Here is a 27,414-nt window from a genome sequence, read left to right as displayed (position 1 = left end):
CAGAGAAAGAAAACATGACTTAACATTTCAGAGGGAACAAGACACTTTCATAAAGCATTTCTTAATGTTACTGATAACATACACCTACCTAATAAATCTGGTATCAACTATAGCAGTATCAAATCATGCTTTAGACCTAAATTAAGTAACGACCTATGGCTACTAATCCTAGCACTAAGACAATACTAGTACTTCGCATTTATTACCTAACCAAGTGAAAGAGTACACGACGTATTTTGGAATGATTATGGCACTTATTTTTTAAATTGCAGATCAAGAGATTAAGCCCCAATCTCCAAAATATCTGGATGCCTAAAAAAAGACAATAGGTGCTTAACCAATTTCTCAGAAGCATTTCAGCATTTCTTTATCATTAAAGCCATACATTCAGTGCATTTCGAAAGAACTCTTTGGACTAGATTTCACCCTGGTGGTGGTGTCATCCTAGCACTCTGCAGTAGCTTACTTTCTCTTCTGTGCTCACCCTCATGATCCCAAACTAGGCAAGACGTAAGTTTATCCAAGTTCCTAAAATTACAAAAATGAGCTTCCAAAGCACGGAAGATGCAGTCTTTGAAACACACATTGAAGACTATACTGGTGAAGTGCTAGGAGAATCAGGAAGAACTACAGCTGACTCCCTTTCTTTTAAGGAGAAGCAGTATACAAAAATTAACGTATTTACTCTCAACACCACGCGAGGTAGAAGTACTTTACAAATGGAGAAACTGAGTACAGGAATGTAGATGGAATAAGGGAACACAAAATACAATGCAGAATCAGGAACAAAACTCAAGCTGTTCCACCAAGGTCCATTTTGATGAGTGAAACGGTATTTACCTTTAGAATGCCCTTGAAGATATGAAATACAACAGAAACCAGGCTTTGAAAATAAACACAGTACTTTGTATAAAAAGTATGGAAAGTAACATGACTTGCTAGTCTAGTATCTAAAATACCTAGAACTATATACATTAGTACAAATGAAGAAGTAAAACCTAAATGGATTAAAGTATTAGCACCCTACAGTAAGTTTATTACATTATGTTTTCTCCTAAGGACTGTGATTCAGGCTAGCTAAGCAAAGATGGTTTTACACCTTTTTCCTCATCTCATTCCAAATCCCACAGCCCCCCCATCATTACCTTCTATAGCCTTTTCCAGATACTTTATAGTTCAAGATCATAGCTAATATTTGCTCAATATAACTTCGAAATAAACAGTTTAGTCCTACTGTATAAAGAGCTCCCAGGTCACCCACAGAGTTCCATGATGACAAACAGCTATGTTTCAAATTAAATCACATTCTTTTCATAAATCCATTCTAAAATAAGGTCAGAAACAGTACTGCCAGTTCAGATGCAGTTTACTTGTAGTTTTTCTTTGGGGGATTAACCAAAACTTGTTGTTATACTGGAAGTGACAAATTTAAGTCAGTCAACATTGCCATCCTAATTACAAAGTGTAATACAGCTAGAATCCTAAAGTTGGAACCATACAAACTAAGGAAGAAAGTTTTTGTTGTCAACAGCTATCTAAACAAAACAAGATGTTGTCAGAAAGGGTACTAGTCTTCAAGAAGAGCTTGGTTTTTTGCTTTTAATTCTTGTACTGGTTGAACAATCACTGCAGTCTTTTGTTACTCAGAAAAATTGTATGGATTAATGAAAATAAGCAATATTTTATTTCAATACCAGATTTATGGTTTGTGTGTTACACTGGGGCTGGCTTGACTGATTTAAACAGGTATGTCTGAAACACAAAATGACATAAATTAGACATGCCATGAGACATGTACAATTAATTTCTACTAAAATGTGGATAATTAAACCCACTTCTACACCAATTCTTTTACACTTTTAATGGCGATAGTGACTAGTATTTTAGTAAGAGGGTAAAATTCAATAACATGTACAAGGACAGCCATACAACTCAAAGATACTGCTTGCACAGCTTCCAATTCCACTGTGAAAATATACCCCCTCCAAAATGGAAATAGGCACTTCATCCTTAAAAATGAAGCACACTCTTTTGTTCTTCAGTCATCATCAACAGTTGGCTTGATTGTCACTCCTCTTCTGATTTGACCCCAACCAATTAAACTGCAAAAAGAAAAAAAGTTTATGTTACTTTTAATAGTAGACAGAAATATCCTGGATAAATCAACAGCCTCTTGTCATTCTTACGCCTTCAGCTCTCACAATTTGAATTTTCTCCACTTGTCTCCTACCCAAAACATCCTACAAGATCTAAGACTGGTTAGCAGAAACACAGAATAAAAAAGGATGAGGGACAAAGAGCATTTGTACGTTTGTAATCAGCTAAGGATGTACCTTTGAACAGTAAACTAAAAATCTGAAAATGTTGTAACTTACGTTGTACTGGTGGACTGTAAATCTATTCACAGCTTGATCTCTTTCACCTATGCCTGAAGTGCTGCATTACTTTCAAATAGAAATGAAAATGTGAAAATTCAGACAAGATGATAGTAAGATTATAAAGACAGCTGTTACTCTCACTGAACATGTAACCTATAAAGGTAATGTTTGAGTTATGGCCTAACTGTGGTGATACTGCTCAATTTAGGGTTAAGCACAATGCATTGTCCTTTAAGGAGGACCATTACTCAATAGTTTCACTCTGTAGGCCCCCTTACTTTGTATGAATGATGCAGGCTTTGCCAACTATACCCTTGAAAAAGGAACTAAAGACTGATCAAAAGGAAACATCCTGCTCCAGAAGGCACCGGCTGATTACCAAAGAAACATGAACTAGGGGAAAAGTAAAGGCGGCAGGGGAGATGGTGACCACCGACTCAATTAAATACCTAAACAACTTACCCCCCACATGCTCCTTGAGCATGCACTGTAGAATAAAAGAACACTGCACTTCTAACTCAAAGCGGAGAAAACCTTAGCCCAGTAGAAATGGTAGCAGATAAGCGACTACCAATAAAGATTTTGGGGAAGGACTTTGGAAACTAAGCAGTTGAATCTAAAACTGTATAAATTGCTTGCTTGCTTAACTGCAGGGTGTGCTAGCGTTGTGGAATTACCACCTAGCACCCATCTTTGCGCAAAAATGAAATAATGTCTCTCCCAAGTGTGTGATTATTGGCTTGTTGCACACTGGGTAATGAATCCACTTCCCAGACAACTCAACTCTCAGGTAAGTTCTACTATTTATATTCAGTAAAATTAAGGCCTCTTTTACAGGCCACTGTTGCCTCATAAAAATAAGCTTCTGTAAAGAAATTAAGATTATGTCCATTTCCACAGTCAGCAGGCAGTCCATGTCATTAATACAGCCTTTAAAACATTCCCAATTTCTGGCAATGAGATACACAGAAACCACATGTGCATCTCAATTTAATTTGCTAAGCAGTAGAGCCTGTCTCTGGACACCAGAAAAGGAACTGAAGCATATAAGCCCAGCACTTCCCACTTTTTAGGACCACATCCATAGCTTACAACTAGTCCACTTCTGAATTCACCATTCCCTGGAATCACTAGTGTATCCTGTTTCCTTGGCCATTTGCTGTTTAATCTCTATGCGTCTATGTATTTACTTTCTATACCTCCTTTTCATCTCTTGCGTTCTCACCTTCTTCCATCTTTTCAGTACCCCACTGCCTCAGGCTACACGTTCCTTTTCACAGTACCAACCGTACATTATCTTAACTCCAACTGGATTTTATTATGCTGCTCTTCCCAGTTCACCTCCTTTCCCTTTTCTCAACTTTGTTTCCTTATGTTGTCTCTCTATCCTTTTAATACAGCATAGAAGGCAACTTTTTAATAACAGGATCTTTATAGCAGGCTGCCACTACTCGCCCACCCCATAATCCAGAGTCAAGCAGGCTTTCCAGCAAAATTCGGTCATGTTTTTCAAGTGGGAAGTAATCTACAGAAGCAACAAAACTCACATTAAAATTTACATTGGCTAGCAGTCTATAGCTGGAAAAAAAAAAAAAAGCATCATTTCCAATATAAATAGTTTCTCCTCTTCCTTCTGCTTTCCCTGACTTAATTTGGGTCCTGCCTTTTTTTTTTTTCCCCTCCTACTGTTCAAGACATGTTATCTTTTTCCTTGTTATTTGTTGTGGGTTTTTTTCAGGGAGTAATCTCTTCCATAATTTGTCAGCTAGCTCTGAGACAGCAGGCACTAAATTCCCATCTATGCTTTCTTGTTGATCTGAAAAAGAAACATGCATCCATGGATATTTAAAGCTTATTTCTTTTTCATACAGTAGAGACTTCTTGTAGTATAAGGGAACACAGCCATTTTTACAAGACCTGTGCAGGGTCAACGCATCTAAATACCCTTAAGTTCTTATGATGCTCATGTAGTCTTTTGGAACATGTAACATGTACAGTATGCATAATCATCTAAAAAGAAGTATGGCACTAAGATTAAAATGAATCATCAACCAATTCTGCTCATCATTTTCAGCCTCCAGACACTTCTGTGCAGTCAGACATTTTATATTTGTAATTTGAATGGGTCAATCCAGTTGATACCTTTTTCTTTCCTCTCTATTCATAGTACATAAACTACTCGAACCTTAGAATGTCCCTCCTCCATTCCCCTGCTATTACTTCAAGGTTGCAGCAGGAATCATATACAGCTCCACAGGTAGAACACCATTGACTTAGGTGTGTATAAAGACAAGCTTTGACTTAACATTACCAGAATTTCCAAACTGCTCTGCCAAGATTGCCTGATGTTAGCTCAATTTACAGCATGGCAGTTTTGGCAACAAAACGTGAACTCAGATGTTTCTGGGTCTGTTAACTAATAGGTATCTACCCAATTATAGCACTTCTCTGAAAAAATAGGCTAGTAATGAAATGAAGCATTCCACAATAATGGTGTCAATGTGTTAGAGAATCCAGAAGAATTTTTAAAACAGATATACACTTACCTATTCTAGGACAAAATCAGATCCATGTATTTTTTTGTTAACAATATAACAACCAGGTACTCTACCAATTTAGCACCAACTTACCGCCAGTGTTTCTCAACTCTTCGACTCAGGGCAATTTTTTCTCCCACTTCTGTGCATACTGGGTTAGTTAGCACAATCTTCCCCAAATCAGCCTTTACTGCACTGACTCTCCCTCCAGTAGATAAGGATCCTATGTTTACCATCAAAACTTCATTCTTCGATAATTTTTGCACCTGAAGACAGACATACAAAACTCGGAAACATAAGCTTTAGTATTTAAAAAAAAAAAAACCAAACCAAAACACAGACAATATCAATATCTTCTGTTACCACATGCCACAAAAAAAGATATAGCTGAGAAATGCAAAAACTATAAATATCCCCACACACAAACCATGCACAGTAGTGTCAGTGGATAAAGTTTGTATGTGAAAGGACAAACACATAAATATGTTGTGCATGTAGTACTGTAGGTTCTTGGTATGATATACTTTCTTGGGATTTCTCTACATTTTCTATAAAACATACTGATGATTGCACATACTGTATTAAAAGTGTAAACAGTCTCAGATATTGCTACAAACTGGAATGTTATACCACTCTAAGATAATCTGGATATTCTCATTTCCCTTATGCCTACATACATTAAAAAGATTTTTCAAAAAATAGTTCATTTCACAGGATAAAGAGAGCACTGAAGCACTTAACATACTGTTGCATGAAGCAGTTTATAGATTTTAATGCTAATGGGGAAAACTATGATCTTCTAGTTTGATTTGTGTAAAATGGACTATGGAACACACGACTGTGCCATGCATCAAGTTCAGTTTCTTTTCAACTACAGTCTTTCAAAAATACTTAGCTTTAAAAAGTTCTTCAGAGAGATAATCTACAAAACATATGGAAGTAGGAAGTAGATCAGTATGTGTATAAAACTAATTATTGTACAAAGGAATAGGCTGACAACAAAGGAAAACAACTACCAATGTGTTTGGAAGAATATCTAGCTTCAGGACACAAATACTTTATGCTACTTTAAACTACTGTGATACGAATTCCTACTCCTCTGAAAAGCATTATTCTGTAATATTAAATAAGCAGGTAAGTTTAGTGACAAGCATATATGAACAGGGAGACAAAATTACTATGGAAGATCAAAAAAATGTATATACTAATAAAACTTAGCACAAGAAGAGAAATCAGGAAAACAAAAAAAGGGGTACAGACCTTCGCAGCTTTCTTGTCTCCTTCAGTGCGCACACCTAATAGTCGTCTCAGCAAGAAATAGGAAATTTCTAGCTCTGTAAATATTTCTGGCAGTGCTCCAACTGCACCAAGAACTTGGCCTACCATTCGGTCAGCCCGACACAAAGTTGGATCAATCTTAGTTCCAACACCTACAACACAACAAGGAAAGTCACAAAGAGTAACTGAAAGGTAGCTGTCACATTTACATATTAAAATATTTGAAGGAGATTTAAAAACAGCAAACTGAGAACGTATTGGCGATTTCCTATTACCTGGGCAGCACTTGACTATGAGCTATGTCTAAACAGGTGAAGAAATATTCTACTGTTAAAGCTGGTACAATTAACAATGCAAGTTGATCTGTATTGGCCAGTGACATTCAGGAAAATTATTTATCTATTAAATATCTAATTTTCACACCCATGTTGTCTCTCTACATATATGAATTATTTGAAATCACTCATAGCCTTTTTGTTTACTACACTGAAATGCACTGCTGAATGATAACAAGTGTTTTCAATAAGCATAAAGAAATCTTTTCATAAGAGAATATTCTTACCTATAAGACCTCCTGGAGCAGCATATTGTAGATCATTGTGTTCGGCAAAGAGTGACACAATTTTGGAAAAGATTGGCTTGCACATGAGTTTTCCTTCACTGTCCTTGGACACAATACCAGGCCGGACCTCAATTTCCTGGCCCACCTAATTACAGAAGTGAAAAAGTGATTAACTGGTTGTTTCACAGGAACATAAAGCTAACTCCTAGTCACAGATAAGACCTACTTATCCCAAGATCTACTATTTATAAAAGTCCTTAGTTCTTGGCTACTGTAGAACTTCTAGAACTTCTGTTGCACTGTTTACTGCTAACTGAACAATACTGAAAGCTCTGTATCTTATAGCTAATATAAGAATTGATTTTCTTTTCAATACAATTCTTAAAACTGCTTTAGCAAAGGATCTTTATCAGCAATAGTCCCAACATTTAAATTTTAGTTTAGTTTTTAAAAATGACATTTCATTTAGAAATGTTACAGCACTGAGGAAAATTGAGCTAATTTGATCGGTGTAACTGATCAGCATCAATAAACCACAAGACAAAGAAAATACAAGTTGTATAAATGTTGAGAGATGTAGTTTGCTTTCCAGTCTAGTAGAGCAACTTTTAAAGTTTCCATCTATTGACGGTATCCCACAAGCAAAATAAAAAATAAAAATATACAGAATACTTAAATGAGGAAGTGGCACCTTTGGGAACCCACACCCATTTCCGATGTACTTTTAAAGTTCTTTTGCTCCCCTCTTCCCCCCAATAATTCAGCAAGTAAAAGTGGTAGGACAGAAAAAAATAGCTCCCTCAGTTTTTGTAAGCAATGAAATCAGTATCATAGTTAGCAAAAGTTAAGACTACAGTAACAAAAATATATTTGAAAAATAAAAATCAGTGTTTCTTGTTCTAGTATTTTAAAACAGGAAGTAAAAACAAGACACAGACAGAAAGGGTAAGTGCCACCTGACTGTATTCTAGTTTAAAAAGAAATTGATTATATAGATTCATTTTGTGCTAAGCATGGAAAAACTCTACTCAATATTGTCATTACAAACCTCCAGACAAGAAAGGGGAAAGGTTACCTTTAAAACACCCTTTAGAATACTGCCACCAGCTACACCTCCCTTAAGGTCATCAACTTCACAGCCAGGCTTGTTGACATCAAAAGATCTAATTACTGAAAAGAATAGACCATAATCAGGTTTATATTTAAGATCAGGTTTTTAAAGAATTAGTGTCTTTCTTCAGCAACTTTGACTCCTTCCCTATACTTATGAAGATATACACATATTCATAAATATTATAAAAACATAATTCAGGAAGAACACTAAAACATGATGAATATTTTATTCTGAATTTATAACTATATAGCTGATTTTGTTCTCAAAACCATTTAAGCTGCTCATATACCTGAGTGTTTTTTAAAACTGTTTCTGAATGCAGAAATTAAGTTATCAAGTTCAGTATTTGAAAAAGAACGCAATGATCAACTATATTACAAAACCCTTTCAATATTCACAATGTCAATTGTGAAGACTGGAACTTTGTTTTAATGTGGTCAATTTTTATGCATTCTGAACATGTTTTGTAGGTCTCCCATGTTTTATGTGGAAAAAAGGGCAAATAAATGGATTCATCACAGTGGAACTGAATTTTGTAATATGCTGGACAAGAACTGAGACTTTGACAATTATATCCAGGAGACTAACACAGAAAATCTAACCAGGCTACCTATAACAGTTTCATGGAAATAATTTAATTTTCAAATTCAACAGTTTGTCAGTACTTTGTTAAATCAAATTTAAATTCACAGCAACTAAAGGAAATAAATTTCTTGTCTTTATTGCATTTTAGTGCTGTCATACGCATAGAATATACAGAAAAAACAGCAAGTACCTCAAATAGATTTAACTATAGCAATTAACTATGAACAAACAATACAGCTCTCAGAAAATATGCAAGTTTTAAAATAAGAGCACACTCCTTTTAAACCTACCTCTTTTTAAAGCATTCAGCAACATGCTATTCTAACTGTAGATACCCGTAGTAAATGGTTAGCCACAAAAGCCCAGACCTAAGCATTTACATACCAATAAGCCTTGGTTCAGATGTGAAGTCTCGCAAAGGGACTGGGATTTTCTTCACTATATACTCGCAAACTACCTCAATGTTGTATTTCAGCTGTGCCGAGATTGGAATTATTGGAGCTCCTTCTGCAACCGTACCTAAAACAAAATCAAGTTCAACATCAAGCTTTAATATAGTATTTACAGCAATATGACCAAGTGTTCTGTCACTGTTAACAATACTAATGAATTTCAAGGCACATTTTATGTGTATTTCCCAAAGCAGTAACTATCAGAGTATTTACCCTTTGCTTCAACAAAAATCCTAATTTTATGGAAGGATGCATTTAGTTATCAAGGCTTATTAAATATTATTATTTTTAATTATATCCATGTTTCTTGTGATAACTCTGGTTCTCAAACTCCAAATTTACACATCAAGCCACTCTGAAATGGCTGTTAGGAACAGCATATGCAAGACAACAGTTCTGAACTAATTAAAAAAAAAAAAAGACCCATTGGCTACTTTTGATGGTGACAATCTAGCTCTGCAGCTTTTCACATACCCCAGCTGAAACAGATAAGCAGGGAAGACAGTGGAACCTCCTGGGAAAGATGAAACTCAAAGCACTAGATTGAAGTTGAACAGAACTTCATGGACAGAGTAGGATAACACTGCCTGAAATGGACTTACAGAGGGAGATAAAAGACCAATCTTTTGTGATTCGGTAAGAGAAACGAACACTTTTATACCTACAAGGTGCCCCTAACAAGCACTGCTTCATTCTCTCCTGTACTAAGTAAAATCTCTACCAAAGAAACAATCTGAGAAGAAACAATACCAAGAAGAAACTACAAATTCAGTGAAAGCTACTAGAGAAGAGCTATTGCTATTAGTTTTACATCAAGAGCTCCAACCAACAGCCTTAACACTATTGCACATAAGCAGTCTGAAATGGGTAAGAAGCAAAACGCCAATGGTCTGTTTTTTTAGATTAACAGACTATGTACACCAGCATCGTCTAGGTAAGAGAAGCTTTTCTATAAAAAAATAGAAAACCATAATGTCCATGTTGCAACACTGAAGTATTTCCACGACTAACTGGATTTCTGCTGTTGAAAACTTACCTTGTACAAATGCAAGAATCTGTTCATACTGTTCTTTAGCCTGGCTCTCCTTCACCAAATCAATCTTATTCTGTAGAATCAAAATGTGTTTCAGTTTCATGATTTCTATAGCAGCTAGATGTTCTGAGGTCTGGGGTTGAGGGCATGACTCATTACCGGCTGAAAGAAGAAAAGTGACTGCAATACAGAAACTATAAAACCAGACAAAACTCCTACAGTTAGGACATCTACTTTCCATTGTATCTTTAATTAAAAAAGAAAAAGACAGTCACCTCTCAGTAAGCTACCTGTGAAGCATCCAAGTTAATAAGCACCTACTCTTCCCCAGAACAGTAGCATCCACACAATATATGACAGATGAGAGGTTGCCAGAGTGGTTCCCCTATTCTACTTGCTCCCAGGCGAAACACACATCCAAAATTTTCAAAGATACTGACAGCTAACTTGTGTCTACTTGACTTATTCCATCCTTTAGGTCTCCAGACATCTCAATACTGACTGTAGCGTAATGGACATTTCACCTTTCCAGAAGTATCTTAAAATTCTATGGCATTTTCTTATCACTAGAGACATAAAAATGCCAAGATCCCCAAACTCTGTAACGCACTATATATATATATATCAAGTACATGAATAGGGCAGTTATCAGCACGGTTTGGATTTCAGCCATCCAAGAAGCCAACTTTGGCCTGATGTGCCATTATGGTGGTTAATCTCACTTGAGGTTTGGTCTATCACACTTTCTAGATCTAAACAGGCAGAAGGAACGACAGCTCATCATCTCTCTCAGACTATTTGAACTACAATATCTGAAGCTGTTTTTCCTGTTTGTTGACATGCCCTATTCTAGGTAAGATAATTACTATTTATCACTGCACAACATTGAATTGTTCTATAGACATATAAAAATCAGTTTTACTCTCTTCCTGTTGGTTGCAAATCGGAACAAAAATTGTCTGAATCAAGATAAATCACCTGTACTTGATTTTGCCTGTATTCATCTGGGTTTACTGTTTGTACTGATGTTTGTGGACTCTCCTGTATGGCAAAGGCTACATACTTACTTAAAGCAAACTGAAGCTTCAGAGAAACTCAAAATGGACTTGTAGCTAATCTATTTCCATAAAACAGTATAAATTTTACAGTACTATACCACTACAAGGTTTCCTCTTCCCTAACTAATCTTCTATCAATTGGGCCAGCTATCAGACTAATGAATATGTACAGTGATGTTTAAAAACCCCCAGCTTGTTAGGGTACATTTTCTTTGTACCATCACTTTATTTTCTTAAACACATCTCAAAAGCATTCACTTGTTTTAATTGCTCACCCCGCCCCACTAGATTTTAAAACCCATACAAAGTTGCTTCATTATATTAAAAAATAGAGCTCTGCTTTTGTGTAGCAATCATTACCTATCAACAGTAAAGCTGCATCCATTACTGCTGCACCGTTCAACATAGTAGCCATCAAAATATCATGGCCAGGACAATCCACAAAAGAGACATGCCTGTTGTAGAAGAAGGTTAAAAAGAAGTCCAAAAGCTAAATTATCAACAATTTCTCTGACTGATTTATGTGAGTGGCTAGGCAGACAAAAAAGTTAAAAGCATCCTTAAAACAAATAGATAAACAAAACATTTCAAGACAGATGCTGAGAAGTAATACCTTAAAAGTATTTTCAAAAAAGTTCTAAAAGAACACAAAGACTACTGAATGGTTACTGAATAGTTGTTCCGAGTTTTAAGATTTGATACTGTATATCCGTATTAGGTACTGCTTTAATATTTCCCAAATTTACTTGTAAATTAGACCAGATTTAAATGCACCAGAATAAAAAAAAAAAAACCACCCACAAAACCAAACAACACAGACACCACACAGGATTTCTCTTATCTCTTTTAAAAGACGTCTCCCATTCTCCAATTTTAGAAAATTATGCATCTTTAATCACACGGTTATAATCGCACTTCAAAAATTTCTCTACAGTGTTACAGCTCATAGTTCCAACCTTATGATTTTATTGTGCAGACCATAATAGTCAATTCACAACATTCTTGCCTGAACCTATTCAGTGAAGAATCCTTGTTTTCTGGTAGCATGCCACCAAAAAGCAAGGGACTAATTTGCTGCTTCGCTAACAATGTTAAAAATCTACTATAAGCAAATAAACAGTAAGACAAAGAATCCAAAGTTTTTAACCAATAATTTAACAATGGCTGCACGACTGTCACACTTCAACAGAAGTTTTTGTTAGAACAAGTGCTCTACTGAGAGTCTGAGGAAAGGAAGGAAATACGTGATTACAGCACTACATGTGTTTTATACATAACCATGAACTAGGAATCTTGTCGTACAACAGCCTTCGTGACTACTCTCATTTGAGCGATCGTTGTAAAGACCCATGTAACAACTGTTGTGGTTACTATGCTTGCATAGTGACCATGCTATACTTTATTAGAAATGAAGTCCTGGTTTCGGCTGGAATAAAGTCAATTTTCTTCTTAGCAGCTGGTATAGTGCTGTGTTTTGGATTTAGGATGAGAATGTTATAACACACTGATGTTTTAGCTGTTGCTAAGCAGTGTTTATACTAAGGCAAGGACTTTTCAGCTTCTCATCCTACCCTGCCAGCAGAGGCTGGGAGTGCACAAGAAGCTCGGAGGGGACACAGCAAGGACAGCTGACCTAAATAAGCCAAAGGGGTAGTCCATACTGTATGATGTCATGCCCAGTATATAAAGTGGGGGGAGTTGGCCAGGGGGCACCGTGGCTCAGGGACTGGCTGGGCATCGGTCAGTGGGTGGTGAGCAATTGTATTGTGTATCACTTGTATATTTTATTATTATTATTTTCCCTTCCTTTTCTGTTTTATTAAACTGCTTTATCTCAACCCAGGAGTTTTACTCCTCCCTTCCGCAATTGTCTCCCCCATCCCACTGCGGGGCAAGGGGGGAGAGTGATCAACCAGCTGTGTGGTGCTTAATTGCCAGCTGGGGTTAAACCACAACAAGTTAATAAAGAACACCTGGCCTCCAGCTAGAGGCCTGATGTCACATTAAGCATCAGGCTTTCATAGATTCATTTTAGGAACTTTGAAAAGTTTTCTGCCTCTAGGAAGAACGAGTTTTTCTAGGAAGAAAAAGTTTAACAAAGGGCACCCTCCAGAGAGGAATTTTAAAGATGCATTTGAGAGGTCCACATTAGTTCTCATTTTAGTGGCTTTAAAATGTACTTGTACTAATACCAGAAAAATTTCACTTCAGAGTCCTGCAAATACCCAAGGACAGAAGACACAGCTGTGCTCTACCATGGACTGTGCATCACGACTAATAAAAACAAGGCAGTCTGGATGATACCTTAGATCAGGGGTGCCCAGCATCTAGGAACATGTGGTCTGCCATAACAATTCATTCAGCTTACAGCTCAATCCTGACTATTTTCAGTTATGTAAAAGGAAGGAAACACAATTTATACCATTCATTTTACAGCAGTTACCTGACTAGTTTAAAGTTCCCTTTGGTGCCAGGAATATCCGTAGGGAACTCATCTGGCGTGCTACTTCCACAGGATCGGTAACACTCTGGCCGGGAACAGCTTGGGTCATCCAGCTTGTAAATCTGTATGTAATTTTTAAAAATTGAGAAAAAAAGTTTAATTCATCAAGGGTTAGTTACCTATAAGTGTACATCCATTCTGAAATATATTAGCAACATATTTGCTAGATTTATAGTAAGGACTCACCTTTGCATTAGCATAACCCAGCTTGATTGTAATATTTCTTTCCAGTTCATTTTTAAATCTGACAGTATGAACTCCAGATATAGCTTTGACTACTGTCGACTTTCCATGGGCTACATGACCAATGGTACCTATGTATTAAAAGCAAATGTTTTGTCAATAAACCATTGTTTAATTTTGTGCAATGTTCCATTATGATCAACACATAATTACCCCAAACTCTCCATAGCCAGTAAGTCCAGAGCTCCCATCAGAAGCACGTATGTGTTTCGTAATAATTTTTGTTTAAGCAAACAAGATCCTAAATTGAGCTCCCAGTGGACAGATCTTTGCATTTTCATGAAACTCATTTCAATGCTTAATTTTAAGGTAAAATAAACTTTGCTTTAGCAACTATACCCCACTTCATTCAACAGTGTTTACAGTGAAGTAAAATTGGTGCTTTTCAAGTTAAAAGGGTTTGACAAGTCTCTTCCTGCACCTTGATAAAATTTATTATGAAAACACTGTATCTATATTACAGTTTCAGTAAGAATTTCTTAAAAATGATCTCACATAGGTACCATATGCTACTTGAGCACCAGAGTCACATTAATGCACCCCTCTTTTTCAGACGTTTGTTTTTACCTATATTAATCGTTGCTTGTCTGCTGATGACTTCTGGTGAAAGAGGCGTCAACTTGGTAACATCCTGTATGAGGGAGATTTTAGAATTTATTCATCTTTTATCTAAATGTTTAGAGAGTACTATGGGTATCTTCTTAAAAATTATCCAGTAGTTCTGTTCAGAAAAATCCAACCAAGCTCATTAAAACAATTCTAGATATGCATTCCAGTCTTTTAAGTATCTGAAATAGGACAAAAAGTGAACAAAATCCTGACTGTAAATCAGCATAGGTTGCAAATCAAAACACTGGTTGTAAAATGGTATAGGCTGCAAGGCGTTAAAGGATGGAAGTAAACAAAACAAAACAAACTCAAAAGAAGCTCTAACACACAAAATTCCCCTTACCTACCCCCAAACTTTAAATTACACATAACAAGGAAATTTAAATTAATTTTCCAGGGGCTACATGGTGAACTGCACCTATGTTTGAAAAAACAGTTTGTCAGTAAACTGTTGTTTAATCTGCATAAGGTTCCATTAGAGTCAATATATAATTACAACTAACACTTTGGAGTCAGGAGGTCCAGAGATTTCATTAGTGCCATGGATTTAATTTTTTTTTTTTAAATGGCCACTTTTTCCTCAAATATTGTTATTGCTACTTTAGGTACCAGACAAAAATTGTGCTGTCTTAAATAGCCTGTTGCATGAACATACTGGTAGCACCCAGCAAATCAAAACACTTACACATATATTTCATATAGTTCAAAAGCCAACTATGAAAGAGATGTTTTGGTTTTTTTAAAGCTGTTTGTCCAAATATTGGAATCTACTGTAATGTTCCGCTGTACTATTTTTGAAACTGTTTACAGTTCATTTCCATCTTGCACTGAATTCATATGGATGAGCTGCTCAGTTCAAGCAAAGATTCACAATGCCAAGAGTCCTCAGTGCAGGACAGGATATAAAGATTTTGCCAAGATGCAAATAACGCACACACACTAAACCATATCTGGTTACATTAAACCATATCTGGTTTAAACTGTTACATGCAGGTTCTGTGCATAACAAGCAAATAAACTTAAAACACATCTATGCAAAAACGTAAGCTCACTCATTCTATTCCCAAGTATTACATAAATAAAACATTCGTGTTCAATATACAACAAGTTTTGTCCACCTAACACAGGCAATTTCATTTATAGTTCTTGTATATCTAACTTAAAATGACTATGCGCACCGAAGTCAACGATGGGAACATGACCTGCAGATGGCACCATCTAGTAGGGTGACTAGCACATAAGCGTGATGCAAATCCTGTCATCAAGAGAATTGTTCCTGGTGCACACAATTATGCATGCATGCAATTTCGTCCTCAAGACTGGTATAAGGCTAAGTTAGCTAAAAGCTCCAGTCAATTGTAAGCATTCGAGGGCCAACTGAAATGGTACAAAATTGGCCTTAAAGGTAATAATTCTCACTGACCTCCCAACTAGGTCTATCTCTGCTCTTTCTGACTGACAAATGCCATGGTCAACAACAAAAGGAAGTAAAGAAACTTTTTGAAATTACTAACGTGCTTCACTGATGAGTATCAACATGCTTAGCTATAACACAAAAAGAATTCTCATGCTCAAACCCCAAGAGTATCAGATCTTATTGCTGTAAAGACAAATAAGCTCTGCTAGTTTGCTGAACACCAGGGAGGCAGCAATAGGATTTTTGACTGGTTTTGTCCGCATGCATGAGTCTGGTTTTGTCTGCATATATGTGTGGTAAGTGGGACAGCCCAGGCGAGACATTTAATCGTCGAGACTGCCACAGCAAGAGACCACTGCAACTGGTTTTCTTGGGAGTTAAGAAAACTTTCTTAGTAGAGCAACCAAGACAGGGCTGGCAACCACTTCGTCTAGCCTGCTGGGGAAAGGGAATGCCAGTTTACGGTTCTGCTTCGGAGAAAGAAGAGCCTTTAACTTCACTAAGCAGGCCAGCCCTTACAAGGAGGAAACTGCACGTCTCCGCCACCGTCACACAACGGCTTCCCTCGCCAGCCCGCCGAGCCTGGGACTCGCCCCACCGGCAAAGCCAAGCGCCTCATCCAGGCAACCCAAACCCGCTGCGACCGGCCTGACCAGCTCCCGGCGCCGCCGCTCAGGCCCCGCGCCTCCCTCCCTCCTTCCCTCAGCCCCGACGTGCTGCAATTCGCCCCCCCCTCACACCTCACCGGCCCCAAGCGCCGCGGCGGGGCCCGGAGGGAGGCCCGGATCCCCCTCAGCCTCCGGCCGCCTCTCCCCCCACGCCCACAACGGCCCGCCCGGCCGCCCCGCTGCCCTCAACCGCCCTTCCTCGGCGCCCCCGCCCGCGGCCACTCGCCCCCGTCCCCCTGGTCGCCCCCTCGGGCGAGTCTCACCAAGGTAGCGAGGTCCTGCCGGCTGAGGTGCGGCTGCCCCAGAGTCACTCCCGCCTCATCCCCCGCCATCTTGGCCCGAAGAGGAAGCGAGGACGCCCGGGCGCCCGCCTGACCCCCGGCTCAACCCGTCCACCGCCGCCACCGCGGTACCCAGCACCCACCGACCGCGGTGCGGACGCCCGTCTGCGGGGACCCGCCGCGGCGAACGGTTGCGGGACCGCCGTCAGCCCCGCCGCGGAGCGGGAGCGGCTCAGGCGCGCCGCGGGGCAGCCCCGAGAAGGACCCCCGGCCGTCGCCCTCACGGCCGGATGATGCAACCGGGCCTGCCGCTCCGCGTAGCGTCGGCGCCGCCAGCCAGGGGAGGGAGGGCCGTGCGCATGCGCCGGGCGGCGGCGGCGGCGGCGGCGGGAGCGCGCCTCGCGCCTGCCGCCGGGTAACGGTCGTGGGCTGAGGGCGGTGAGGGGCGGCCCTGAGGCGGGGGGGGGGGGGGCGTTAAAAGGGACCCCCGGGGAGCACGAGTGTGTGGTTTTATTTGCGGCTTTGGGTTACCGCTGTGAGGACGAAGGTCAGGGGAATTGGCGCCTCGAAGTATTTCTGTGAGAAATGGGCTTTTGACAGGCCGCGGTTACTTGGTGCTGCGTGTAGTATGGGCGTCAAGTACTGCCACTGCTTCGGTAGGGTGATCGGGGTGGGGACGTAGTTTGGTTGAAAGATACACCGAAAAAGGAGATTCATCCGGTGTCTGGGGTTTACGCATCAATATTTGTCTCACAGCATGGCGGTGTAGGTTTGTTTGGGGCAGCGAGTGGGTGTGATGCGGAAAGGAAGATGGGGGTAAAACTGGAACAAGATATGCTTGTATATACGGGAAATTAACATATTTAATTTGATGTCTGATCAGCTTATCTGCTTGAACAGTAAAATCTCACTGTACATATGTTAGTAATCTCTGCTGGCCATCAGCCTGATAAGATTTTGAATTTCAACATTTCTCTTGTTACTGTCTTTTGTAGGCTGAGTGCTTGGTGTTAGGGAGACTGTACGGACATAAGACCCTGCCCCAAGATCTGAACAGCTTGAATCTTTTGTACCAAACAGCTAAAAACCCCGCCAAATGTGTGCTGTTTTCAGAGTTGGGTACAACATCAACGCTTTAAAAATCGAGTAAAATCCCTGATCCAGTGATGAGAGCCAGCTTAGAGGTTCAACAGAGACTAAAGGCCAAATTCACAACCCTCCCCGTGGGAAATTGAACTGACTTCTCTTTCATAGAAACCTCTTAAAGTTGAGGTTGCTACTCATAGGACTTCTATGATCAGAGAAACAGGTTTCAGTGTAAGTAACAAGTTATGTAGAATACATGTACGTTCATAAACAGTGGCTTTGCCGGCTGGAAAATGTGATGGTTCTCAGATTTTGCCTGGCTAACTGCTTGGGTCAAAAAAACAGGTTTGGAGCAGACAACCATGTGATTGAAATGCGATGATAGAAATCTGTGTGAAACTGGTATGCCTGGTTTAACAATGCTTGTAACCTCCCACTTTCGCAAATACTACTATTTCCATTCTTTCCTGATAACAAGAGTTAGGAGTGCGTTCTGCTGGAGATACCTAGAGGAAATACATTGCCAGCATTCTTGTTTTGAAGAAATGAATATGAACATGTGGTGAGAAACCTTACAGTATGTATAATGGTATTACCAATGACAAAATGTGTTTTGTCTTGCAACCCAATAATTTTGCACATTGGGCCAGAAGATAAATTTTCATCCCTAATCTTTCATCAGGCAACATGATGTTTTCAGTTTTGTATAAAATATCTCACTTCTGGGAAAAAACAATAGATGCATATGACCAAGATACACAAAGTATAGTGGGAACATGATGCAATACTTGCTTGTAGTTGCCTCGACGTCCAGGCATGTATAATCACTCTTTTATGAAAATGAACTGAAAATACTAGACTCTGTAGTTACTTAGCTGTTTAAATTATGCAATAATGCAGTGCAGTGTAAAATTACGGAAACAGTTTTTGTCACATTTGCAGCAGCCTTTAGAAAGGATTTAATCCTTGCCAAGAACCCTGTCAGGAATCTTAAAAAAAAATACACAAACTGTTGCTCCTGTTTTAACAATGAGATTATATATTTTACATATTATGAGATACTCTTGTTACTTTGATTGACTGTATTTGGAAATATTTGTAGTATGAAGAAAAACCAGAGAAGTCTAACGACTGCAAATGTCTAAGTAGGTAAAAACATTTCTAGGAGTTGCCAAGTATATTATACATATAAGTTAAATAAAGTTTAAAATTGTTCAAATTAAATGGTAAATAGTGTATCAATATAACTCAAAAATGTATGTCCAGAATTTTATTCATTGCAATAGTCTCATTTGAGCCAGTGGGAGCTAGTTAGTAACCAACTTTGTACAGATGCCTAAATTAGAGGGGTCAGTGCAAATCTCTATGTAAATTAATATTAACTGTGGTAATGTTGATACTGCTGGTCATTATCGAGGGCCCAGATTTAACAGTCTCACCTTTTTGTTTAGGAGATTAGAATTGAGGCATTATTAACATATTTTGATTTTTCGGTGGGGGCAAATTGTCCAATGTGAATGAAAAGGGAATGGCGGGGGGGTGTTTTGCTTTTAAATCTTGAGAATAAGTGTGTCAAAGCTGTTGGGCTTTTTTTTTTTTTTTTTTTTTTGGCTAGGATTGAGGTCCCCTTCTGTGGCAGTGTGTAGGAGAGACCTGAAGATCATCTTATGCCTCAGCTTGCCACAAACTGCAAACAGCAAAATGACAGTCAGGTAAACAAAAACAGCCCTGTTTAGCTTTTTCCACCCTCGCTGACCTAGGAAGGTCGGAAGTCTGAAGAGGGCAGAAGGATGCATGAAGTTTTGGTTGTATCATTTCTGTGTGTGAGAAACTTACTTTCTACTCCAGTTTTTCTTTGCTGAAGCGTGAGATGTGAGCGGGTATGTGCTTGGTGCAGGGGAAGACATGCCCTATGAATAAGGGAGAGAATGTCTTTCCTTTGAGACTTAGGTGGCAGGAACGGTAGCTGTCTTGGCAGAGTCAGTACGTAAAGTCGGTTGTTTTGCCGTAAGTGCACAAGTAACGGGTTTTAAAACAGTGACTGGGGAGATGGGGCAAACTTACCGCACGAGTAAGCGGATGAGGTGGAATAGTATGAAGTTTGATGAGTGGAGAGAGGTCAGGCCGTTGGGATGGAGGAGTGAATGGGAGCAGGTTGATTGTAGTGTGGAATAAGTAGGCCATGAGGGAGCAGTAGGAGGGCAGTTGAACAGAGTGGGAATAGCGGTGGGAAGTCTTTTGTGAAGCAGCGCATGGAATAGCAGGTTCATTGTGTGAAGCTGTGAAAGGTGGGAAAGACATTCAGCTCAGGGGTGGCAGCTATAGAGGAGGTACGCTCTTGTTTTATAAATCAAGAATGGGGTGGGGGTGGTAACGAGAGACTGAAAATAGGCAATGAAGGGGCTCGGAACAGCCATAAACAGGGAGAGGATGGCAGCCTGTGGCCTGCTATTTAAAGCGGGGAGTGCGATAGAAGGTGACAGGGAGGTACTTAGCAGGTAGCGAATGGTTTGGGGGTGGCAGTGGCAAACCAAAGGTCCACCTCTTACAATAAAGTCGGAGTTTGCCAGGCAAAGGCAAGAGGGAGAAAGCAAGGAGGTGATGTTTGTGCTAAGGCAAAGCCCTGTTCATCCCACGCTGGGCTGCAGTTCCCCGCGAGCTGCTTGCAGTTTGTTGCTTGAGGGTGGCTACGCTGAGCGCCTGTGGCCCGGCGGCCCTGACCCGTCGTTGGGCTCCGGTGACCCGGTTCTCACGCCGGCTGGCAAGGCTGTCTGTGGCGAGAAGGGAGCCGGGATCAGCCCGTGGCACCTGCGGCCAGCCAGCTGTCAGGGGTGCAGGAGTTCAGCAAGCTCCGAACGGGGATTGCTCTTTGCCCCGGGGTGGGTTGCAGCAGTCCACTCCCGTGGGGCTGCTCCCCGAGAAAAACCCAGAAAAAAGACCAAAGCCTTGAGGAAAAAAGGGGCCGCGGATTTGCGGCGGGACCCGGCCTGGAGGCAGAGGGGTGGAAGAGAACAACGCGAGCTTGAGCCACCGAAAGCAGACGCCTGCGGACGAGTGTCCTTAAGAGCCGGACGCAGACGATGCTTGTCGGTGCCGCTTTCCCGAGACCCCAGCCCTGCGCGGCCCGCGCTAGCCCCCGGTAAGGGACTCCTCTCCCAGGGGGACGTGCCCGGTCTCTCCCCACGGCTGCCGGTGCGAGCCGGCGGCGGCAGGGCCGGGAAAACGCCGGTGGGACGGGGCACGCCAACCGGGCGGCGGGTTACCGGGCCGGGGCCGGGGCCGGGGCCGAGGCCGAGGCGGGAGCGCGGCGGTGGCGGTTTGCCCCCCCCGCCCCGGTCCTCCCGCCCCGGCCCGCCTCCGCCTCCGCCGGGCCCGCAGGTGGCGGCGGAAGTGACGGCCGGCGCGGGGTGCCTGTCGCGGGGGAAGATGGCGCCTGCGGCCGTGCTAGGCAGCGCAGAAGGTAAACAAGTGTGAGACGGTGCAGGGGAGGCGGGCGGGCGGGAGCGGCAGGGACCCCGGGGACCAGGCCAGGCAGGGCCGGGAGCGCCGGTGCCCGGGCGGCGCGGCGCGGCGGGGGGCGGCTCCCCACCTCCCCCTGAGCACGGACCGCGGGGAGGAGGGAGCCCAGGATCCCCCCTTCCTCCTCCTCCTCCTCCTCCTCTGCCGCCGCCTCCTCCTCCTCCTCCTCCCGGCTTTGCCTCAGCCATTGCCCCTCTCTTCAGCCCCCCGGCGCCTCCCTCCATCCGCCGCCCCCGGCTTTATGTTACACGGAGGCCCCCCTCGCCGCCGGTCCAGCGGGAGGAGCCGCGTCTTCAGCGCCGCCGCTGCCGAGAGGTAGGTGAAGCTGCCGCCGGGCTCCCCGGGGCCCTCCCGCCGCTGCCCGACCTACCGAGGGCGGCCCGGCCCCCCAGTCTGTCTCCTGGCCTTCAGGGACCTTCCTCCCCCGGCCGGGAGCAGGCGGGGGCGGCGGGCATGGCCGGGCCGGGCGCCGTGAAGGGCTTGGGCGGCCTCCGAGGGGGGGCCGAGGGGTCTCTAACTCGGAGCCCGCCAGCCTCCCCTCCCCTTCGTCGGGGAGCTGGGCCTGCGGGCTTTGGCTGGCGGGAAGGGTGCTAAACGTGTCAAGCTGAGGAGCTGAAGTGGGTCATCTGAGTTCCTACCCCGAAAATGGCCCTTTGCCCATCAGCGACGTTGGGGGACATAAAAAAAAAAAAGTATCTGTGAGCCGAACGAGCAGACTGCCGCCCAGGATTGGTACTGGAGCTTTGAGCTATTTGGTAAATATGGACGCGTCGCTTAAAAAAAGTTATTGGGTTTTTGTTGTGTGGGGTTTGTTCCCCCCCACCCCCCACTCCCCCTTTAGAAGAAGAATAGGGGAACCATCAAGCTGTTACTGGATAAAAGGGCAGAACTACTGGCTTCCTGTTGACTTCTTTGTTGTGTATACTTGTCCCTAAGATAACAACCCAGCTCTTTGACCACCATTGCCCCAGTTCACATGCAGATCCCCTCAGCATACCACCGTGTGCCAACATCCTTTCTGTCTTTTTCCTTCCAACACCTAGCCAACCTGTTTAATTTCTACCACATGTCCTATAAACTTTCCCACTGTCACTCATCTCCTTTCACTTTCCTTAATTATACCCTATGGCTGGTTTGGATCTACGCATGTGTTGATTTGCCTTTCAGCAAGCAAAGCAGAACAGATAACTGTTGAGCACACGCTGGAGACACCAGGTCTTTTTCATTTATCTAGCTGCCAATTTGGGGGGAAATCTGTAGAAATTTAATATGTTTGAGATTTCTGTCTTTCTGACAAATGAGGTTGACATTTCGCAATGAGGTCAAAAGCTGTGTGTCTTGAACAAAAGGCACAATCTCATTAATCTCATTTTCTCAAAAGATGCTAAAAGTATTAACTAAGTGAGCAATAAATATACAGATAATAACAAACAAAGAATTGTAAGGGGTAGTTCAACTATCTCTTAGTTAAGATTAACATTTTAATCTTAATTAAGATTAACATTTTTTTTACTAATAGAGTTTAAATACTACGTGTAGCTCATTACCTTTTTATTATGCTAAAAATTTATAACGAGTCCAAAAAAAGTAGGATTAGATTTTTGCTACTAGGAAATACTTAACTTGCTCCTTTTCTGTATAAAATACGCCTTGATTTTCTTGATAAATATCTTTGCAATTAGAAAATCACTCTTTATTAATATTTTTTTCTTACATGTGGAAAAATTAATCATTATAGAAGCCACAAATATATATATATATATATATAAAAGGAATGTTGGCACTCAGGATAGAGCAGTCCTGTCCACTTTGAGAGCAGTGGCAAATCCGTAGTTTTTAACACTACCATCATATAACTCTTAGGTATTACTGATACAAGTTTTTCTAGTTAAAGACTATTGTCATTCTTACAGATGTAATAAAAATATTTTATACTTGGCGCCTGTTCTGGTATCAGTAAATGTAATTGGAAAAGCACTGAGCTGAGCTTGCTCTATGTTCGGGAGCATGTTTTTCTATACAGGTGTAGTGATGCAATGATCTTTTATCCAAATGGTTTAAACTATCTTAATGTCTGTGAAGTGCAGTTACATCATCCGCATAATGGACTAATACGATGAGAAACTAATGTATATCTCATTGATGTTAATTCATGAGACCAGAAGCTGAATTTAGATTCAGTTAGGTGAAGTTAAACTGGTCAAGTTACTACAGCTGAGGCATACGTCTGCCAGTCTTAAAATGCTTGTCAAGCATGTACTTTCATCAGAATCCTTTTGATAGTCATCCTAAAGCTTGATTTAAGGGCTGAGCTGGGGACCGTATTTTATTCTCTGGTGGCTAGTGTTGCAAAATGGGAAGTTTCTGACATGCAATTGATTAGCATTCATCTAAATTAAATATGTGAAAATTATACTCTTCAGCAGTATTTTAAAACAAACTGGTTCTGATCTTTTGTGTGTGTGCTTTTAACATCTGGATCTTTCTGTGCAGAAAGACTAAATTGGGTTATGGTATAAGTTTTGAGGAGCAGAGAGTAATATGAGCTGAGAAACCTATCCATTGTGAATACGTGCATATGAGAGCACCAACACATCTGCCTGAGTTAGAGGTTTCTGAAAAAGGAAACAGAACAAAACACTCTCTCCTAGTACTGTAGTCTATGAAGATAGCTAAAGACTACTCAGCAGGGTTCTAGCATACTTACAGAATGACGTATAACCATACCGAGCTGAGACGCAATCCATACTGAGTTTTAATATGTTTGGTTATAACTAGTTCTGATAATGCTTCTAGCATTACCATAATGACCTCAGAGACACTGAGGTGTTATAAAAGTGCCACTGTTGTTATGAACTGATGCGGATGGCTTCAAGAGAGCAACATGGGTAGAGATTGCAAGAGGAGCTGTCACAGTCAGATGCATGCCCCTAAGAAATTCTTCATGCAGTGTGGACAGTTGTCAGGAGTAACCAAGTTTTAACTTCTAGATTTCTGGCAGTCTGGTTCCTCTGACTGGCAGTGATCAGTAAGCTCCTAACTTCTCACTTCTAAAGTAATCCAGTGTTTTTGGAATTCTTGGCACAGATTGGATGAAGTCTTTAGTGTGAACCTACCCATGCATTTAAGATAAATTGTTTCCCAAACTTAGCATATTAATTATAAAGGATTTTAGATAAAACACCTATGAACTTGATGTGTTTCTTTGTTTCCTACTTTTGCAATTGTAGCAATGGAAAGTTTCAGCATCTGCTGGTTATTGATCTAGCTCACTTTTACCTCATTCCTTCTGTTGCTGTTAGTGGAGAATTGTGATGAAAAATGGTGGTTTGGACAAGGTTTAATGGTTTTAGTGTCAAACCATGTAAACAAAGGTTTAATTTGGGGGATAGATTATTTACACTGTGTAAATGTATATTTATACACTCATTACATTCTCGCTCATTGCAGTACACTGCATTCAGAGGCCTGGTTTTTAGTGATGAATGTGTGCAGTTGTGAATGTTTTGCTTGTATGTGCAAATGCCAGTGTGTATTGTATTTTCATACATGTGTATAACATTTGACTGTAGAGAAACATTCTATTTGTGCATGAAAATGTTTGTTTTAACAAACTTAGGGTCAAAGAATTCTGTTCAAAGCAGCCTTCGTTATGCACCTCACGAAATAAAGCATATGTAATGGCTTTAAAATTTGCATTTAAATGCACACATTTGATGGATGAAAGGAATGGGATAGATGGAACAGATTATTGGATTTTAAGCTTTACTTCAGTACTTCATGTAACCAAAGTATGGTTCTGTATGTCTGGTGAAATATCTTTTTGTGTAACTCGTAGATATAGTGTTTTATTATGTGAAAATTTGTCATTAGCTGTGTTCACAGAGGTGGTTTCTCAGAATTTCTATGAGGTAGGTAGAATGAACAATTACTTCATAATCTGTAAACAAAGGAACTTGCTAGTTCTGTCTCAGCATCTCAAATGAGTTGTTAAGGAACAGCAGTAAAGGAAAGCAGAAACCTGCCTTTCAGCTGGTATGCTACAGTTGGTATTGTCAATACTTTCCCAGAACAATACATTTCTATCCCTAGAAAGTGCATATGAGCTTACATATCACATAAACACACTTACTTAAAAGGGTACTTTTTGGGGAAGTACTGCCTGGATAGATTTTTTTTTTTTTTTAATGAAGCAGGGCATGAGCCAAAAGCGGGTATTCCATAACTTCCTTCTCAATAGCCTGTGCCTTTAGACTCCAGTTCTTCTGCCTGTGACTAAGAGCCTCAGACACCCTGAGGAAAGAAGGTTCTCCTTGTTTAGCAAGAAAAAGCAGTCTGGAACAGGGTTTTCAGACTTTTATTACAGCTGCGGAATAAAGATGAGAAATCAGTGTTCCAAGTAAGTGCTTTTACAGTCACAGCAGAGTAGACTCTGTAATGCATTATGTGCTAAAAGAGGAAGAAATGTCAGGAAAAGCTAATAAGGTTAAGCGTATTTCTCTTTTGGCTTTTCAGCAGAGACTCTTACGTCCTGTGCTGCATTATACTGATCAGCTCTAGTATGCGCAGAACAATGCAGAACGCCAACTTTGATTATTTTTTTTCCCCCTTTATTGTTTATACATTGGAATTTTTTGTTCCTGTTTTCTTACAGACCACTGTAGGCTACATGTCTTCCTTAGGATTAAGTGTGCTGTTGTGATTTGCATGTGTGAAGAAAATTTCACTCTGAATTTTGCATTTTTATTGTAAATATGAAAAAAAATCGTTATGTTATTGTCCTCTGGGAAATAAGCTGCAGCATTTGAATAGTGCATAGAATTACATCTAAGATTGCAAGTGTGTGTGTGGGAGGAATGGCATAGCTATGCTTTAGAAAAATGACTTCATTTGAGAGTATTTTGTATTGCTTTTTTAATATTTGAACTACCACATTGCTGTTTGCTTTTGACTGAGGATATTAGCTGTAGAAATGAAGATTTTTACCAGTTGATCATAATACGCGTTTAACTATCTAGTTTCCCAGTTTCTGTGCTGTTTTAACCCCCTGTGTATTTGCACTGGCCAATATATTTTTGTGTTGTAAAGCAAAATATATCTGCTGATATTGTGTATGGCTTTATGCCAAAAAAACGGTATTTACTCCTTTTATTTAATGGAGGAACACAAGTAGTCTTTAGCTTTTCACTCACAGAATTCTGAAGCTTCTTTAGATGGTGTTATGGAGAAGTCTTACTGGTTTTGTCTCTACTTAAATAATCCATTAAATGCTGTCTGATGTTTGGGAGAAAAAATATTTTGAGATTGAAACTGTAGATTTACTAAAAATAATATAAGCAGGGATGTGAAAAGGAGGATTAAGTGACTTAACCCCCCACATTTTTAAAACCTTCTGAAGTAATAATTTCAGAGCGTTGACCACTTTGTTACCATTGTAGCCTTTTGCAGCTGACTTCTGGTTTTAATATATTTTTACGGAATAGCCAGTTTTAGCGAGATGTGAAAATTGGAACCCTAAAAGGTGTTCCCTAAATACAGGGGTTTTAAAATTTACTTTGGTGATTCCTACCACCTTATTTTTTGATAAATTTAAAATTTGAAGGGTAGTAGCTTATATCTGGGGTTTTTTTGTGTGTGTGTCTTATTTCTACTTAATCAGAATTAAAAGGATGGTCGCAAAAAAAAAAAAAAAAAATCCCACAGTGCAGTCTCTATGTAAAAGCAACTTGATCACAGAGTAGCTGAAGTTGGAAGGAACCTCTGGAGGTCATCTGGTCCACTGCCCCTGCTCAGCAGGACCACCTAGAGCTGGTTGCCCAGGACTCTCTCTGATGCTGGTTTTGTGTATTATTTATTTGTTTTGATCCTTAAAAGGCACGCTGGAGGTGCTTGTCTGGATTTGGCGCATTTACCCTCTACCATTTGTGTCTGTTTACCTTCACTTGCCAACTTCTCCTTTTTGCTTCTTTGAGGGTGGTGAAAGGGGCCTTTTAAAGCAGTCCGATGTAAAAGTTAATTTCTCCCCTCATATTTGCAGATCTGTAATGTAATTATCTTTCTCAAGTTAAGGAGAAAGACCCTAGTAGTATTT

The 27,414-nt window shown here is 40.6% G+C and overlaps 2 protein-coding genes and 1 long non-coding RNA gene across 13 annotated transcripts in view; 2 read left to right on the top strand and 1 right to left on the bottom strand.

The window, feature by feature from the left end:
- The window catches only part of LOC104314552 (uncharacterized), a 31,175-nt gene extending 17,717 nt beyond the window's left edge, over positions 1 to 13,458 (top strand). Inside the window, exons 4-5 of one of the 3 annotated variants that reach the window (XR_011324946.1) lie at positions 9,616 to 9,773; positions 13,209 to 13,458. This is a non-coding gene — a long non-coding RNA (uncharacterized lncRNA). Of the gene's footprint in view, positions 1 to 8,339; positions 8,605 to 9,615; positions 9,774 to 13,208 lie in introns of those variants that run through there. The other 2 variants (XR_011324947.1, XR_011324948.1) reach the window with 2 other exon arrangements.
- EIF2S3 (eukaryotic translation initiation factor 2 subunit gamma) lies at positions 1,349 to 16,853 on the bottom strand. Its single transcript, XM_069784858.1, has 12 exons — positions 16,701 to 16,853; positions 14,311 to 14,374; positions 13,687 to 13,814; positions 13,441 to 13,562; positions 11,358 to 11,452; positions 9,943 to 10,101; positions 8,839 to 8,973; positions 7,831 to 7,925; positions 6,756 to 6,900; positions 6,176 to 6,345; positions 5,009 to 5,181; positions 1,349 to 2,102 (listed from the first exon to the last, which is right to left on the bottom strand). The coding sequence occupies exons 1-12, from the start codon at positions 16,767 to 16,769 to the stop codon at positions 2,039 to 2,041; spliced, it is 1,419 nt and encodes a 472-aa protein (XP_069640959.1). The 5' UTR covers positions 16,770 to 16,853; the 3' UTR covers positions 1,349 to 2,038.
- Positions 16,854 to 17,012: 159 nt separating this feature from the next.
- KLHL15 (kelch like family member 15) overlaps positions 17,013 to 27,414 on the top strand; it is a 29,791-nt gene continuing 19,389 nt past the window's right edge. The window contains exons 1-3 of one of the 9 annotated variants that reach the window (XM_069784850.1): positions 17,013 to 17,133; positions 17,714 to 18,035; positions 19,420 to 19,516. The gene's annotated coding sequence lies outside the window, so the exon portion shown is untranslated. Of the gene's footprint in view, positions 17,157 to 17,223; positions 18,036 to 19,419; positions 19,517 to 19,562; positions 20,944 to 21,179; positions 21,265 to 21,494; positions 21,639 to 27,414 lie in introns of those variants that run through there. The other 8 variants (XM_069784857.1, XM_069784849.1, XM_069784852.1 and 5 more) reach the window with 8 other exon arrangements.

This window comes from Haliaeetus albicilla, chromosome 6 (assembly GCF_947461875.1).
Source record: "Haliaeetus albicilla chromosome 6, bHalAlb1.1, whole genome shotgun sequence".
NCBI classification, from domain to species: Eukaryota; Metazoa; Chordata; class Aves; order Accipitriformes; family Accipitridae; genus Haliaeetus; species Haliaeetus albicilla.
Note: the sequence above shows the minus strand (reverse complement) of the source record. Positions and strands in the feature narration are given on the sequence as shown.

Bases quoted from the DNA above. Each gene is read 5' to 3' on its own strand.
- EIF2S3 (XM_069784858.1), bottom strand. From the start codon at position 16,769: ATGGCGGGGGATGAGGCGGGAGTGACTCTGGGGCAGCCGCACCTCAGC. The intron at 14,375-16,700 runs GTGAGACTCGCC...TCCCTCATACAG, and splicing joins GGCAGGACCTCGCTACCTTG to GATGTTACCAAGTTGACGCC. The intron at 13,815-14,310 runs GTAAAAACAAAC...TTTAATACATAG, and splicing joins ACAAGCAACGATTAATATAG to GTACCATTGGTCATGTAGCC.